The sequence below is a fragment of the Pygoscelis adeliae genome, unplaced genomic scaffold (genome assembly GCF_000699105.1).
Source record: "Pygoscelis adeliae isolate BGI_AS28 unplaced genomic scaffold, ASM69910v1 Scaffold175, whole genome shotgun sequence".
In the NCBI taxonomy this organism is placed as follows: domain Eukaryota; kingdom Metazoa; phylum Chordata; class Aves; order Sphenisciformes; family Spheniscidae; genus Pygoscelis; species Pygoscelis adeliae.
Genome location: NW_008824941.1, coordinates 466,068 through 484,137, shown reverse-complemented (window position 1 = coordinate 484,137; position 18,070 = coordinate 466,068). Strand labels below are relative to the sequence as shown.

Here is an 18,070-nt window from a genome sequence, read left to right as displayed (position 1 = left end):
GGGGGTTGCCCTGACCCAGGTGCAGGACCTTGCACTTGGCCTTGTTGAACCTCATGAGGTTCACACAGGCCCACTTCTCCAGCTTGTCCAGGTCCCTCTGGATGGCATCCCGTCCCTCTGGCGTGTCAACCGCAGCACTCAGCTTGGTGTCATCTGCAAACTTGCTGAGGGTGCACTCGATCCCACTGTCTATATCACTAATGATGATATTAAACAGTACTGGTCCCAGATATTTCTGAAGGTATCGTCAAACCTTACCTTAGAACAATTGATGCAATTATGTGATTTTCCCCTCTCCACCACCACTTCAGAACAAACATGGTAAGACGTTTGAATGCCTCTTTATGAAAGATCAAAGTTTCTGCGCCAAATATTTACAAAGCAATGAAAACCTCTCAATTTGGAAGAGTCATTTCCAACAGCACCATGTGGCAAATGCAATATTTAAAGGTGCCTCTAAATGGAGCCTGTAGACTACTCAAAGTTAGCAGGGGAAAAGGGGGAGAGAAATGCAGATAAAGAATAACTTAAGTAATAAAAAAGGGTATAATCCTTGAAGGGAAAGGGAGGGGAAATTAGAGACCAGCAATTCAGACAGTGAAGAAGAAAGGTCAGAAGTCCTGAAGGATGTAGTCATGATCCTGTTTTAAAAAGGGAAAGGCTAAAATTGTGACTGATACAATGGCCTGTTGGCCAGTCCAGAAAGTCTGAAGTACCGTAAATAAAATGGCTTTACAGAACATCATCACTCGCCATTTTTCACTTGATGCTTCCTCTAGCTCCCAGGCCACAGCTTTGGCCAGAGAGTGTGTTCGGGAATAGAATTGTAAATTCTTACCAAAACCTGGTGAAAAGCTTTTGTACTATAGGCAGTCCTTGACACTGATTGGGGTACAGCAGGCACAGCATCACTGTGGTTAAATTACAGTATTTCTGGTTTGCTTCTGTGGAGAAACCAGGCTATTTGGCCTTGTTTTTTTCTTTCCCAGACTTCTTTGGGGAGGGGAGGGAATAATTTATGCTATGTCTTCAGAACACAAAGACCTATTGTCAAAGTCACAAGCTGCCTGTTTGCCCTAATAGGGATAGATCCTTTGTGGTGGAGGGGGAAGGGGGACGTTTCACTTATAAGAGATCTCCTTTAGAAGCAGAATGGGTTTTTTGTTATTATTATTATTTTAAACAACAACAGAAGGTTAAAATAGTTTACTTCAAGAACCCCTGAACTAAAAGCTAGATTTTTGCTTTTTTAAGAGCTCCAAAAAGAAGGGGGGGGAAAACCCCAACTCTAAGTCTGCCCTGCAAAACTCCCTCCTCTCCGTGTGTGTCCCCCCCCCTTTATTTATTTATTTTTAGCAACTTGCAAGCTAAATCTCTAGCCTGCAATAAAACCAGATTTGGGTAGCTGTCAACCCTTAAAGCTAAACAGCTATAACACTTGGCAGTTGGTTGTAGGAAGGACTTTTAGCTACAAGGAAAAACACGATAGGCTGGGTAAAGCTGAATGCCCAATTTTTTTTGGCAGCCGATACTCTCATAGGATATACAGCCATGTTGGCCAGGGTCAGGGTCCTGAATTATGTAAGTATTTCCGAACGTTTAGAGCTTGTCTGCCTTGCTAGACCACCCACAGCAAGTACAGCTTGATGGCCATGGGAACAGTACCACCAACTACATTGTTTTTTACTGTACTCTACTGAATAGACTTAACCCCCAGTGAACTGACAGAATTACTCCTCTGCGTCAGGAAGATTCACACATGTCTGCCCAGCAGGAGCTGCAGTAAAGCATCCCTTTGCAGGCAGAAGGGCGCATCTAAGCTCCATCAGTTTTCATGGTTAGGTTTCAGCCTGCCAGTCTCAGAATATGCAAGGGCCACGCTTAAGTTTTGCTCCCCTGCTAATAAGGAAATAGCGTTCAACACAAAAATCCAGGTTTGTGGAAGCAACGCAAACACCAGAAAAGTACCTGGTAATTCAACTCATTGTCACATGTCACAAGAGAGAAGCAATTCATAAGTGTTAATCAATCCGGAGTTCATTTCAACTCAAACCATTTGTTAGACTCTGAAGTCAAGCAGCAGGTTGCACTTCACAGCCACTGAATCAAAGATATGAACAAGTAGTAAAATATCCCAAGGTGCCAAACGAGGCATTGTCAGGGTACATGACATGTAAGTGAAGTCAGATTGAGAATGAGTCATTTACACCTCCTAGGGTGTAATCCCATGATGCAATACTCAGATTAAATCTTAGACTGTTATCCCAGCATATCAACCCTGTCTGTTCCCAGCAGAGAGGTGACCCGAAGATCCTGTTTAAACTAGCCCATTTATCCAATCAAGGCAGTAAAAACAAAAGCATGAGAGCGCTCCTCTTCCCTAAGTACTTCCCTTGGTTCTCCTTGAAACCAGCTCTAGGTTTCAGTCTCAAAGCCTGGTCCCTAATCCTTGATCTCTCTCAACTCCTGCTTTCTTTCCTCTCTCTCTCTGCCTCTCCAAAGTCTTGCATAGGGAGCGTGACCTGCTGTGGAAGGCTACTTGCGATGCCAGAAAGACAAGCCAGGGCAACTAAGCCGGATAGTTCTTGACTTATCTTAAGTGTTTGCTGAGAGGAATGTGTGTGGAGTCACTTTTTTCCCTGACAATTAACTTCCACAGAGTTGTGTTGTCATGACATTTCATTGTCTGCATTCAGTCTTGCATCATCACAGGCAATTGCAAGTCACTCGTAAAAGTCTACTCAATTACTGGCCCCAGCTTTAATTCAGAAATACTCATCCATTTAATGTTTCACCAGAAACTAGCTACTTCTGTGCTGGCTTCAATCAAGCTGCAAAGTTTCTGTGATATCAAACACAAGTCTTTTGCAGCTGCACTTCAGAATTATACCCTAGCTTTACTTACACCTATTTTTACTTAAGTCCAAACAACCCAGCACAGGCAGTATATAAGCCTTCATAATTCAAGACAAAAGTTTACTTAAATCTCAAATGAGAGGTGCAGAACTAACTAATTTTAAGTAGAAGACTGTTCAGACTTAAGTCCCCATGATGCTCTTTCAGAAGCATGGCACAAAGGCAAGTAGACAACTGGGCAATTTCAACACGGGGCTAGAAGAAACAGCGGTAGGCTTGGTCCAAGCATCAATATGGTGTCTTAAAATAAGAAGTGCTCTTTGGCATAAGAATATTAGCACAACACTCACACAACACATTGTCCTACCTGCCTTACCATGGTCTGTTTAAGCCTCTAAATCAAGCAAACTGACGCTATCGTGAACACAGTACGATAGACCTCAAGTTGCAAACATTTAGATACTGACATTCCACCTGATGTGGTGAAAACAATGCAAACCACTGAGGTACCTCACAGCTCATAGAGCCCACAGTTTTTGTCCCTTCTCCTGCCATCTAACCAGAGCCAACACAGTGTTCCCTACTCATCTGTCCTTCATTCTCACTCCCACACTGAGCAGGTCTTTTCTAACCCTGACTCCTCCCACCCCCACTGAAGCAGCACCTGCACTGGCATAGCCATGGTGAGCAGGACTGGGGAACCCATGGGGCTAGAGAGGAAGGGAAAAAAAGTTCTCAGGCAGAGCAGTTCCCCGATCTGTGCAGTCATGTAGCCAACTGATGCACATGGAGAGAGTGGTTCAGGAGCAAACTGGGAAGGGGGGGCAAGTAGGAGGGATTTCTAAACTGGTATTTTCAAGCAAGGTTGCCACTTCCACCATTCCCATCTGCCAATCCAAACCATCAGCTGCCTAAAGCAGTCAGAAGAACTTGGTATCCCTAGCCTTAAACATTTGCAGGAACATGATCCAGTAGGTGTGCTTGAGTGTCAAACATAGGTGGACAACAACCATCAGTCCTGACAAGTAGTAAGAATGTGACTGGCCTCATTAAATGGTGTCTGAATTGCCTAGGTATTTCCAAAAGAAATGGGGAGACCTGAATTTGAAACTCACCAGCCTGAACCCACTTCAAGACAGCCCTAAACATCAGCCTACAAGCAAGTGAACAGCAAGGCTGCTCTTGATCTCCCTTGTTTAAAGCAGGGCAGCTATGAAGAACAGTCTTATCGATGATGTTATGTTTTTCTGCAATTAGTAATTGCTATAAATCCTCCTAGTTAATATGTCTGACACACATTACTAGCTCAGAGAACAAAATGTTGGACTGAAGTGTGTTGATGCTATGTTTTCTCCTTTGACTCAACCATTACGAATCCTTACAGCCAGCAAATATACATCATCCAAATAGCCAGAAACATGATTAACACTGGAAAAACTAGGCCTTTATGGCTCTGAGTAAGTGCCAGGATGGATCATTTTTCCTGAGCCCACCTAAACAGAAAGCTTACACATAAAGGGTTGTGACTTCATCTAATGACTGATCAGCAAAGGCTTCCAGCCTCTGGTCAGAAGAGAAATGCCAACCATTTGCATTTATGGGAGCTTTTTTAACTTCACAACTCCAAGTTACCAGAGTTCCTCTAAGCTGAACACTCATCTCTCTTATGTGGCACAATATGCTACGTGTGACCATGTGATCATCAAATCTCTTCTTTTGAGCTCTAAGATACTTCAAGGCAACCAATTCTTTGCTACTCTTTCCAAGTAACCAGGTTTTCTACATTTCCATGAGTTCTCTGGCTGGACAGGTCACTCTTCAAATACACATGGCAATCAGTAGCTAGATGGAGACTTGGTGCAGATTCCTACATGCCAATGGTTAGTTCAGTTAGTCTTTCTTGGTCTGAATAAGCCAAAAAGACCCTTATCCTTTCTAGAAATTTCAACAAGGAAAAAAATACCAAAGTTGTCCACACACCAAATATAAACAATTTTTACAAACAGAATACATTTCTTCCAGAAGTGTTCGGATTCACTAGTGTTTCAGGTACAAAGTAACTGTAACCACTTGAAGCACAATTCTAGATGATTGCTATATAAGCAGAACTGACCAAAAAAACCTTCTAATGGTTTTGTTCATTCTCAGTACAGTTGGTTAAGGTTGACTGAAAGTGCAAAGTTCTTGATTTTTTGCAGAGGTACAGGAACATTTTTGTGTTAATTGCTCAGTTCAGTTTTAAACGGCTGAGTGGCAGGACTCACCCCGCCCCAAATACTAACAAAGCAATTGTTAAAACATCCATAACTCCAAATTTGCACATATAAACTGACAAATGCATTTTGGCAATATCAAAATTGCATCTGCCACAATTAATTTGTAGCATACCTTTAGATATCTGTGTACTGATAATCAGAATATTTTAATATGTAGAGGTCTATAACCAAAATGTATTCTGTGCTATTTTATAAGGTATAAGTTTTTTCTACTAATGTTTCCCCACTGATAATTTAATAAGAAATTTAAACCTGTAACTGTAACGCAGCCTTTAAAGACCCAAGTTCATTTTACAGTTATAAAATTAAGTTTCCCATTCTGAAACAAAACCTCCAGCTGTGAACGTAAAGATTCCTTGCTTGCAAAGACGACTCTTACTATCTGATCAGAATGAAAGGATGGGGGTTGAGCTATGTTTTCAAAGTTAGCTTGTACAATTCACATAGGTTTCACTGAGTGCAACTCAGGGAGTTGGCATATGTTTTTTGTTTGAAGTAGTTTTAGTATAAACTAACTCTAGTTAGGGTTTTTAAGGCATGCAGTAAGCTTCATTTCCCTCAACTTCAAGAGTTTATCATGTTGCTTCGAATTACCAACACTGAATCCTTGAGTCTGTTTCCTTCAAATGAGATATTGTAGTCAAGCCATCCAGAGCATATAAGAAATATATCATTCAAGGTTAGCTTTACTCACAGCAAAAAATAGCTACTTGTCTTCACAATGAAAAGGAAGAAAAAGTGAAATCCAATGCTGCTGGAGCAACAACTGCCTCAGTTGTTCAGCTCCAGTTGCCTGTGTTAACAAATCAGGCAAGTTTTTTTTATTGGAAATTGAAGGCAGGCAGGTGTTATGATGACTGACACCAAAGTCAAGTGAACCCAGGTCTCTCAACTCCCAGACCTAACTTGAGGCTACAGGGTTAGCATTACCAACCCCTAGTCACCGCTGGAGTGCCAACAACTGCCTGAAACATTGCTTCCAGTAGGATCTCACCTTGTTTTTGGGGCCAGTTGGCATTTAATGGAAAACAACATTGAAATACTGTCCATTTTTCACTCTAATATAAACAGTTGGGGCAATTATTTTCTGAGAGTTAAAGAGTTGTTCTAGCTGTCTCTAAGGCTTAACTGGGCTTCTTGTCAGAAAGGGCAAGATTGAAAAAGTCACATGTGAAGCACATACGACTTGCATATTCCCTAGATCATTTGGTGCAACTGTTTTGAAACATTAATCCACACTCCTCCCTCCTTCTGCAGCGAGCTAATAGGAGACAGTGCTAGCTTTGTTTTATTTTAGGGAATAGACAGTAATTTTGTCTAAATCTAAGGCTGGTATGACAGAGCAAGAATTAAATCCTGCAGGTCTTTGCTGTCTGCCAAGAGTTTTACAGGTATAAACCATGAGGAGCACATTTGGCAGTCATTAACTCCACGGAAGTATTATTAACTTCTCACAGTACTTTGGCACGCAATCTCTCACTAACACCTGAATCCAGTTCCTTTGTAACAGACCTCTAGTAACAGCATGGCAGCTTTCGGCTTCAAATGGCTCAGTTCTGTGGGGAAATGACACACTTCCTGTGTAACGGTCTGATGGAGCCTTAAGTTGTTTTAGAAACCTATCTGGCCTTAGTTATTACACCACATGATGCTTTTTTGTATATCTGAAGAGAGACTTGCCTGGAAATCTGAATTATCTTAATCTGTGTCTTTGAAATCTGATTTTACAGGTTTTTTTTTTTTAAACTCTGAAAACTGGCATCATTAGAGCAAAGACAGACCCATCAACTAAATCCAAATAAATCAGCAAAGACCTAATGCATAATTGCTGTACCCTCTCTACTGAAAGACTCCCTTCAACACACCACCATGTGAGTAAGTGACATCAGAAGCATTTTTATCACCAGTTACCCAACGCATTCTTATCTGCTTAAGGCAGATTCCAACTAGGATATGTTTTGCTCATTAAAAATCACAACCTTCCAATGTGTCTGTTAACTCTAAAGTGCCTAGTTGGGAAAGTAGCAAAACCAGTGAATTAATAAGGTGAGCCCATTGTGCACACTGCTTCCTTTGAGAGCTCACTATTCCCCCCCCATTATGCCAAATGGAGGCTTCTCCATGGAGAAACAGAAGCCTACACACTCAGCAAGAAAACACACTGCGAACTGCAATGCCTCTGCAAAGTGAATAACCTCAGCCACCCTGTTACTGCAAACTATTCCAGAGATTTTGCTTCTTTGAAATTGTAGTGAAATTGCCATGCACAACAGCCAACACATTGGGGAACAAACATGAAGTCAGCCAATTGCAATTTAAACTAAATAAGCTTGTGCAATTTTCACCAATGTTCATTATATGAAAGGCTTCATAGACAAGAGCCAATCTTGTGAACATGTTCTAAGCAAGGAAAATGACAATGTTGCATTTAAAAAAAAAACCAAACCCACAAACTCTACATATTCTTAGTAATGTTTTGCATAAACAAATGTACTAAGACTATAGTGTTTGAAAGCACAACACAGGCATGTTAAAATGGTGGAGCAATTTACGTCAACTTGCTTTTTAAAATGCAAGTAGCAAAGAAAAATTAGATCATATAAAAAAGGATGCCTATTAAAAAGACTAATTTTACTGGAAGCAACGTAAGAAGATTTTAAAGTCAAGTATCAAACTTAAGTACACATCTGTTAATCCAAGACAAAAATTAACAGGCTATCTGAAGGAGGATATTGCTCGGGCAGTTTCTTCCTAACCCTCACTGCCTCTGCAGGTAGAAGGATTCAATCTCCTATAAAATATGCAGATAGAGGTGAGTATTTAAATGTATATCTAACAAGGTCTGTGTGAGAAAGACTAAATATATGGGGGGTTTTATTCCAATAAAATATTCCTACCCCTAAACTGATAAAGTAGTTTTTAAACAGTAACTCTCCAGACATGTCTTCTGGTATTCTCTAGGCTAAAACACAGGTTTATATAATTCAGAATAAAAATTCTAGATCCATTTGACAGAGAAATACAGAGTCGTAATCCAAAGAAAATGGAAGATGGCCTTAAATTGCTAGTTCCTGAAAGAGAAACTAAAAACCAGAAAATTTATTTCCTTGGCAAGGACACTATTCTTGTGTTTCTGGAAATGAAAATACAACATCTGGAACATCCTTGAAGCAAGGAACTCCTCTTCCCACCCCCCTGCCCCTTATGCTCCCCACCTTTAACAGCTGATACTGCTGCAGGAGAGGAAGGTAAAACAGTGCCAGTAACTTTCACCTGTGGAGTCCTGGTAATGTTTAAAACTAAGAGAATGGGAAGTTGGAGGAAGCTTTCTTCAGAACACTTCAAGTCTCAAAATATAACACAGTTATTCAATGCAACAGTATTCACATGTGTTTACAGAACTTCTTAAACACAAGAGAAAATTACTACTGAAAAATTTTGGTTTTATAGCAGTATTCTTAATAGCAGCTTGTAGTACTGTGGCTAAGGTTAACATATTAAAAATGGAAAAAGAAAAGAGAGACACCTCACACACAAACCAACCAGCGACAGGACTTTCCATTCATAGCAGAATGAACTCATCCTCTAAGCAAAACCACGAGAATAAAAACACAAAATGCCTTAAGGAAGGCTGAATGACTGGCATGCACAGGCTGGAATAAACCCACTCACATTTCAACCTGACAAAGCCGCAAATATTCTCAAACAACTGGCTCAAGCCACTGCGTGCAAGCTCTCCGAATGAGGTGCTACTTACTTCAGAATGCTGTAAAAAATCCAGTTGTCTGCCTTCACACAAGGGAGGAAAGAAAGAAGGTACAGATGCAGCAGAAGGGGTCAAAGTCTTCTCAAAATAGTTACTGATAATGCCTGAAGCTCTTTTCAGGCAGGAATTTCATAATTCTTGTTTTAGAGAAGTTTCTCACTTCAGCTAAGATTCCTTTCCAAAGGGCCTAACGCTCACCCGCTAAGAAAACAGAAAACTGACTTCACAAAAGTTACCAAATAACAACATGCAAGGCTGGCAAGTACATGTCAAGATGATTCAGATAAGTCAGATAAATTTAGAACAGCGCTTTCCTAAAAGCATGCGTTCACCAAATGCAGTAAATATGCAGGAGCTATATCCAAATACTGATTCCAAACATTAGAGCAAAAAATTTATTAGTGAAAATCTCCTTTTAAGAGTTCGCTGCCATACGAAGTCCTCAACAATGTTATTCCTTGATCTGCCTTTAGTATTTCCATCCATCACTGGATTTATCCACATAAAAAGCTATAGGCTCTCCAACCTCGGAAGACTAAGCCAAATGCAGTGTGGCAACTTCACATAGGACCAACCTTTTATGGTTGGAACAGTAGAGCTTTGATACAGCTAATCTACCATAAATAGCTCTTGAAACTCAGAAGGATCAAATCAGCTGTTGCAACAGTCCCAGCCTGTAGCTGCTTCAAATCCAATTATACTGTCAACTCTATCTTGCAGCTTTCCTTTCTACTCCCCTCATCCAAAACTTTTTTAGTCCTGCTCCTGCGAGAAATTAAAAGCTGCAAAGACAAATGCAGCAGAACAAACTGCATTTAATAAAAATTGAAACAAGTGGACAAGTATTCTTAGAATTATCTTAAGGAACAGAAGTTTTGTTCTGTTAAAAAACAGCTTAAAGAATTTGATGCCCCTTTGAAAAAAAGTTATCAGCCCTGACTTGTAATGCAAACATACAATTTGAAATAAGCAAACAGTTGCAAGAACAGCAAGCTCAGCTTTAAAAGGTGGGCAAAACCAAGCAGATAAACTGTGTCCCAGATTAAGGCATAAGGCACTGAATTGCTTGCATATTTTTTCTGTAACTTAAATACACTTGAGAAGTACTAGAACTCACTGTTATAAATCCTTGTATTACAATGTTTCCTTTCAGGTAGTTAGAACCATTTTCCCACAAAGCAGCTGAGAACTATAATTTAAGAATTCTTAAGGAACTGGGTGGGAACTTCCAAAATATATGTTTACTAAGCATACAAGTTAACATAACTCTGAAAATTACCACTAGGACTACTAGAGCACAGCAATTCCTGAGAAACTAGTGCAGTGACAATGTTCTGGAAAAAGATACAGGTTTGGATCCAGTGAAACACAGGTGAGCAGCATTATCTTTATGGTTCACCTCACAGTGTAAAGAAACCACACAACACAAGTAGGTAAGTATATGCAAATAAAAGATTTTTTTTTTTTAAACCATATATTATTAATGTCTCCACAGTCTTTCCAAAACAAAGAGAGAAATTAGCCAGTGCAGTACAAGAACTCTGGTACTTCAAAGGACAAGTGTCTTGTGGGCAAAGCCTGGATCCATATCTCCTGTGAGCATGTAAATCCTGAACATTGCCAGGGCATCCTCCTATAATACTGGGCATGACATCTACCATCTAAGCATCAGTTCTTCTTGTACAAGCGGACAGTGAAGGGGATTGCTAATTCCCAGTATACAAACTGCTTTAAGAAGGGCCTGAAATTTGGCTCCTCTAGAAACAACTCTAATGAAAGGGTCAAAATACAAAAATCATCATCCTCCATGTCATGGAAAATTGTCAACCATATGCCATTCTGCTCCTCTCTGAGCTTCCATTAAATTTTATCATCTCCATTAAAAGGGCCTGGGTTTCAACTGATTTGCAAAGCACGTAACATACATGGAACACAAAAAGAGTCACTGGTTTCAATCTTGCCTACACAGATGATGACAAAGCAACTTCAATTAAGTGTGGGTAGGTTAAATGAAGTGGTTTGCTCTCTCCTCTAAATTGTGCATAAAGAACCCAGCTGGGTCACCTTCTGGACATCTCAGAGAAGTCAAAGAGCTGTAAGAAGGCAGAGAGTTTTCCCTTTAGGCCCTAGCAAATGCCTAACCTAATCAATTCAGATGCACAGGGGACAGTGAGCTTTTCATTAGCATGGAATAAACTGAGCATGTGACAAGTAGATAAAACAGACCAGCAAGATCTGCCTGAGTAAGTTTATCACTTTGAACATGGCTTGTAGAATTTGTCACATTATGCTTCTGCACTGGGGTGAAAAAAAGTAGCTGAACCAACTGCTGACAAAAGTTCAACAGAGCTCTTAAAAATGCAGCAGGCATGCTTGCAACTGGTAAGAGAAAGAGCAGCCGTGAGCATGCTGCCAGAGCACAACCACTGGTGCTTTATGCCCTATCCATAACCATTTAAAATCCAACATCTTTTTCTTACTGTGGAATTTGAAGGATGTGAGTTATGACATGGAAACACACCCCCTCTCAAGAAGCAGGACTGGGACTGCTTGTTTCTTTTATAGAAACCACTCTACATATTACTGTTTGCATTCATTCTCCCTATCACACAGGGAACTATGTTAAAGATTTCACTTTCGCACCTAATTTGGAAAAAAAAAATAAAATCCTGTGTGTGCTCTTTTCACATAGACTTCCTTGGCTATAAACACACAAAGCAGAACTGACTACCACAGAAATGCAGCAGTTGCTCCCTCTTCCTCCCCAGTACAAAATTTCTGTAAACAGTAGAGGAAGCCACAGCCAATACATTAGTTCACCACTAGCTCTTTACAGCAAGCGTAAGATCTAGCATGTATCTTCCAGAGACTATCACCTCTATTATCAAAGAGAGTGAGACATCATGCACTTCTCAGACCACAGGTTCTGTCCCAATTACGACAGAAGTACAAATGAACAGACACACTTTTGATACCAGGGTCTTGCATTGCAAGAGAAGATATGCGCTTCAATGAGTAACAGTCAAGAAATAACACCAGTGTAACACACAGTAAAGTGCACACAACTTGGGAAGTCTGGAATAAGCACGTATTTATGTAACAATTCAGCTTCCCAGTTTACAGATATCTTCTTTTCAGCTGGGGAGGAAGGAGTGACTTCCCAGAAAAAAACCAGACAAATTTAATAAAAAGTGACTTACCAGCATTCATTGTTAGAATCATGACCCCACTTCTGTGTCCCAGGAAGCAGGAAGCCTTACCCATCCAGTGTATGAGAATGACTCAGAAGGATAGCATGGCTTTGTTTCAGCTTATATCTTCTAGCTTATTCACCCCTCCTCCCTCTCGTGGGATAGAAGTGTTGCCTGTGCCTGGCCATCCCTATTGGCTCAGCTAGGGAACCACACTCATTTAGCATATTCAAGTTTCTGTGAGAGCCTAAAATGACCCACAGAGGATTTTTTATTTATCTTAAAAAACAAAACAAAAACCAACACAAACACTTTTTGTCTTTCTAGGAGAACAAACCATTCTTTCTTTCACTATTGGATACATATTACAGTTGGTGTTATTGCCACAGGGCCAAACAATTCCCTGCACTCTGAATCAATGAGAAGGTGGCAAGTCAGGGAGGACAGTCCCACAGACTTCAGTAATCCCCAGTTCAGCTGTACCGTCTGTCTATGGGAATAAAGCCACGTTCTGTGTCAAAGCCTATGCCCTCCAACCCAGCTTACCTTTAATGCAAACTGTATATACCCCCAAAACTGAGGATCTCCCGGTTTGCCAGGGAGGATTTGCTCTTCCATTTTATTTTTAAATAGGCAGAACAGTAAGAGATTGCTGTCTTACTGAAGACACACACCTGGACTCCACAGGTTAAACTCTGCAGCAAGGAAAAAGTCTTGTAGGGTTCTCTAAATGTAACGACTGGTGTAACCTAGGCTCTGCCTTAAGAATTTAGAAAGCTGTTACAATCTATTTGTGAACCACCGCTCCAGTGAGATAACACATTGTTAAAAAAATTCACCACAATGTAAGTGAAAAATCTATCTGATCAGGAGATATCATAACCTTTTGTTAACTTTGATCAAACCATAGGACAGCCTAAAAAGTGTATTTGGAAGGAGAGATGGTGGAGGGGGAGAGGAGTTTGTTTCTTTCTGTACTGCAAAATCCTTAAGAACTTGAGGTCAGACCCTGAAAGGGGAGTTTCTGTATCTTGCAGCGTGAACTGCCGACAGACTTGATATCTGTACTTTGGGACTCAGCAAACACAGTGAATTCAACACTGCTGTTCCTTGTCTCCAACAAGAACTACCTTTTCTAAATAAAGCGTGGACATATTAGGCTACTGTCTCACCATGTTAGTCACCACTAGATAACCTAAGATTCATAACTCTGCGATACAACCACAAGTGTATTTTGGAAGTGTTGCTTGTGGTTGTTGAAATAAACAGTGTTCCCTCTCCTCCCCTCCTCTGTTTTTAGAAAAGGTATCAGTTGCAAGTCTTGAACACCAAGGTTTGTAGAGCCACTAATGAAGTTAGAATCCACAATTCAAAGAAATTAGCAAAAGCAGTACAATTGAGTCATCATTTCTCAGATTTCTTGACCTTCTCTTGCTTTGCATGGCTTCCCACCAACACACGAGTCATTACAGTTTGGGGGAAACAAAATTTTCCTAAAGATGAAAATTTCTGACATTTTCAGTAGGACACTGCAATAAAAGCTTTGGAGAGAGGCATGAGTAATTCAGATCATATAAACAAATCTGAAATCCTTCACCGAATGGAAATTAGGGAGAAATGACCCAGGTGGACAGGCTGCTCCTCAAAAGCCTTACTACAGAAAGAAGAACACAGTGTCAGAAAGGATGACAGACTGAATGGATTAGTGGTTTCATCCAAAGTTTACAACTCTCAAATAGTCAGGATGCTGTTTTGTTGACCATAATAAATAGCTAAGGACATTTGGCAACAGGCCACGCCATGTCCACAGATGAACACTTCTGGGAGCGACATCGGGCATAGCTTTCTTTCTTACCAATAATTATCAATTTGAAGAGAGATGCAGCAATAAGGAAGATGCTTTTGCACTCTCCCTATCCCACCCTTTTTCACCTGGTAACACCTTTACTAAAAATTCCCAATGCTCTAAACAAACAAACAAAAAAATCCATGACAACAAAAATCAAAGTTTTGAGTATGCCTTCAAGTAGTGCAATCCCAAAGCCTGAGAAGAACTGTACTGAGAAAATAGCAAAAGACCAGTCCTTACCAAGGAAGTGGAAGGTGAAGAGCTAGTACGCTTTTAAGCACAACTGAGGACCTTGATTCTGCGCAAGACGACAGACTAGTCCAACACTAACACTTCCATCTTCAGGCAAACTGAGCATGAGCAACACTGCCAGGGAAAACTAGGCACAACAAGTACTACGCCAAACACACACATTTTAACAAAAGCATTATCATATGTTGTATAAGAGCAAACCACTTTCAATAGGATGACATTCCCTGTAAGCTTGGCTTTTGCAAGAAGTCTAGTACTACTCCTCTGTAGCAGTAAAGTGCAAAAGTTCAAGCAAGGTGTTCTCAAAACTGCAAAAAAAAAATTTCTGGATCAGCAAGAGATTGTGAGGTACTGCATGGCATTATTTTAAAACAGTGCAAGTATTAATAATTCAGCTTACAAAGTATTCTGAAAGGTAGTTGAATTGAAACCACAGTACAGGGGAACAGTCTTACTGACATCTGAGAAAGTAAACAGGAAATAAATGTTTTTGCCTTTATCCTCAGAAGGGAGAGGATGAAGTTTCCAGCTAGGTTAGAGAGAACATAGCACAGGTGTTTAACATGCAACATTAACCTGAAGGATACTGCTGCACTGACAGGAGATTTATAAAAACCGGGCATCACCAGTGTTTCAATTCTAACCTAGACAGCAGAAATGAAACAATTCACTGTTTTGCAAGCTGCGCTAGACAGCAAGAGTTGGCTGAAATTTCTGTAATTAAAAATAAACCACTATTAGAAGGAACACTGCATGTTTCTTCATATATAAGCAGGGCTGCTAAAGTGTCCAGCAAGACAGCACGTGAACTTGCATATGAAGCCTCTGCTTTGCTGTCTTTTGTGGAAGTTACACAGTACAGGTAGTACATGATAAGCAGTATGCAGCTAGGAAAGCCAACACACTGTAAATTAAAAAACCCAAAATACCTGTTCATAAACTGTGTCTACTGGCATGATATGAAAAGAGAGTATAAGTGACTCATCTGATTGTGCCCTGCACATTTCCCAGCCTCTGAAGTCAACTGAACAGTCTTACCCAGATGCAACTCCAGCAACAAAGTAGAAAGCTAGGTCATGACCTCCAGAGATCACCAATTTTCTTCCATCATTTTACGGTCTGATAATCTGGAGTCCATGTAATTGCTTACTGAATATATATTATAAGCCAGTTATGGGTACAGTAAATACTGCACAATATTGCAAGATGCTGTGGAAAAACTTAAACATGTTCATCTGAAGATTATATATCCAAATAGCCTGTGGTTTAGTTATCAGACCTTCTCAAGCTATGTCTTGTCTTATCTTAATCACGTTAAGTCTGTAAATTGTGTACTGTTAATCTCCGGTCGTTTAAATTGTCTACTAAAATAATCCTCATGGATTTTAGTTGTTGATTTTTTTTTTTTTTAAAATACAGCCAGAATACCCATTGACATGGTCTGATATCATCATCTTCTGAAGGTTACAACCATTTTATGATGGTATATACTAAGAAGCAAGTTCAGCAAGAAATTCTCTGGAGGCTTGACTTCCTTGAATCTTTGCTGGAAGAAGTTATTTATGTACACATTACCCTTAAAAACCTAAATTCCCAGGACTGTTCACATAATTTTCAGTATATGCTTTAGTCTTGCAAGAACAGGCTACTTCGGCTCACCTTCATTAAATTATTCACTGCACAGAAAGTATAGAGCTAATAACTGAATCATAGAATAGTTTGGGTTGGAATGGACCTCTAAAGGTCATCTAGTCCAACCCCCCTGCAATGAGCAGGGACATCTTCAACTAGATCAGGTTGCTCAGAGCCCTGTCCAGCCTGACCTTGAATGTTTCCAGGGATGGGGCATCCGCCACCTCTCTGGCTGGGCAACCTGTTCCAGTGCTTCACCACCCTCAGCATAAAAAAATTTCTTCCTTTCATCTGGTCTTAATCTACCCCCCTTTAGTTTAAAGCCATTCCCCCTTGTCCTGTTGCAACAGGCCCTGCTAAAAAGTTTGCCCCCATCTTTTTTATAAGCCCCCTTGAAGTACTGATAGGCTGCAATAAGGTCTCCCCAAAGCCTTCTCTTCTCTAGGCTGAACAACCCCAACTCTCTCAGCCTTTCTTCATAGGAGAGGTGTTCCATCCCCCGATCATTTTTGTGGCCCTCCTCTGGACCCGCTCCAACAGGTCCATGTCTTTCTTATGCTGAGGGCTCCAGAGCTGGACACAGTACCCCAGGTGGGGTCTCACCAGAGCAGAGCAGAGGGGCAGAATCACCTCCCTTGACCTGCTGATGTGAATATGCTTTCTCTAAACATTTTTGGAGGAGACTTTATACAAAGGCTTTAGTTCAGAATTGTCAAGATTCAATCCATTTTTTCCATGACCATGCTCCAAAACCAAATCTTCAGGAATCAAGGTTAGGTTTCACTTTTCTACTGCAAGCCCTTCCAACTTTTTAAGCTCTCGAGCATGTGTAAGAGTAAGCACTGTCCCCAGTCCCCCAGGTTTGTTTTTTTTAAATAAGACATTAAAACCAGCAAAACAAGCTTTTATTCAAACTTGCACTCTACACTGTGTTTCCCCAGCCTTCAGAAGCTATGGCAAGTTGCAAGGAAAACAGTTCTCATGTAATTTTGGAGCAACAACTGAAATAGTGCCTACCATAGCTCCGAGAAAAAACATAGGCTACATGTGGCGAGAGAACTAGTAGGATTACAGCTCTTTCCAGGCAGTATGGCCAGAATTAGACATCAGTTCTGTTTTAGGAAAGGTAAGAGATAGATCATCTATATGTTATTTTGCTGATACAAACCAGTGAGATCTTCCTGATCATGTCTAAGAAATCACATCTTTCCACTCACAAAAATTACACAATTATCCAAGAGCAAGATTAATTCCATGCACTACACAAGTAATGGGAGCTCTGCCTTTATGGAACTGACAGAACCTGCTACACAAACTTACACACAAAAAAAGGTCCCTTTTGTTCTTGGTTTGTGTTTGCTTAGGGAAATGCTTTCCCATAGCCAAGAACTGAAAAAAACTGAATCAAATCTAAACTGCAAATATATCACCAAAAGTCTGCAAAACAAAGAGTGGGAAACATGAAAGGTAGACCAGAGATTTGTAATTAAATAAAAAGTTATATTTGAAGGAATTGTCCACAGTCTAGAATGGCTGAAGCTATTTTGTTATACAATAGTTGGAAGAGGGAATGATAGGCTGAAACAGGGGATACATCTCAGCTGCCTGCTGCCTCTCAGTGCATACTGAGATGAAGTTTTGGGAACTCTTATTGTCACTTTCATATTGAATAACATTTCTTCTTAAAGCAGCATTAACATCTCCTAGGTATTTAAATACCATGCGGCTTTTCTGAAGGTCCTAAAGGCTACTCTGGGATCTTAACTATTATACCACTGCATTTTATTAATGCTACATATGTACTAGGAGGCACACACAGGTTCTTCTTTAAATGTTTGACACAAACAACTCCAGAAAAAAAAAAAAAGAAGAAAAACAACAACCCATAGTTCTTGGTTCACATCTGCATCCGTTTTTCAGCACAGGCTTACCTTAAATCCCAACCATCCAGGCCTGACCCTCTAGGTAGATCTGCATCACCATGTCAAAGTGGCTCACAATCCAAAAGGCAGTCCTCCTACAAGAAATAAACACAAAAAAGTATGGGTAAGAACCACAAATGCACATCCCAGGGCATGAAAACAACTTCAGAACTACCAGGCAGTTGCACAAAGGGGATGACCTGATTGACTACAGGGAATGAAGCAGTTTAGAGTATATTGCTATCTTGCCCATTCATATAGACAAGATCATCACCGTAAGCAACAGCACTTTTCAAAGCCCAGCTATTGATGCACCGTAGCTATAT

General features: G+C 40.4%; 1 protein-coding gene across 12 annotated transcripts in view; it reads right to left on the bottom strand.

Moving 5' to 3' along the window:
* The window catches only part of SVIL (supervillin), a 112,220-nt gene extending 94,386 nt beyond the window's left edge, over nucleotides 1-17,834 (bottom strand). For 5 of the 12 annotated variants that reach the window (XM_009325510.1, XM_009325514.1, XM_009325516.1 and 2 more), the window contains exon 1: nucleotides 12,099-12,193. In XM_009325510.1, the coding sequence (XP_009323785.1) occupies nucleotides 12,099-12,162 (64 nt within the window). In that variant the 5' untranslated portion in view covers nucleotides 12,163-12,193. Of the gene's footprint in view, nucleotides 1-8,889; nucleotides 9,449-12,098; nucleotides 12,194-17,753 lie in introns of those variants that run through there. The other 7 variants (XM_009325515.1, XM_009325518.1, XM_009325524.1 and 4 more) reach the window with 3 other exon arrangements.
* Nucleotides 17,835-18,070: the final 236 nt, after the last annotated feature.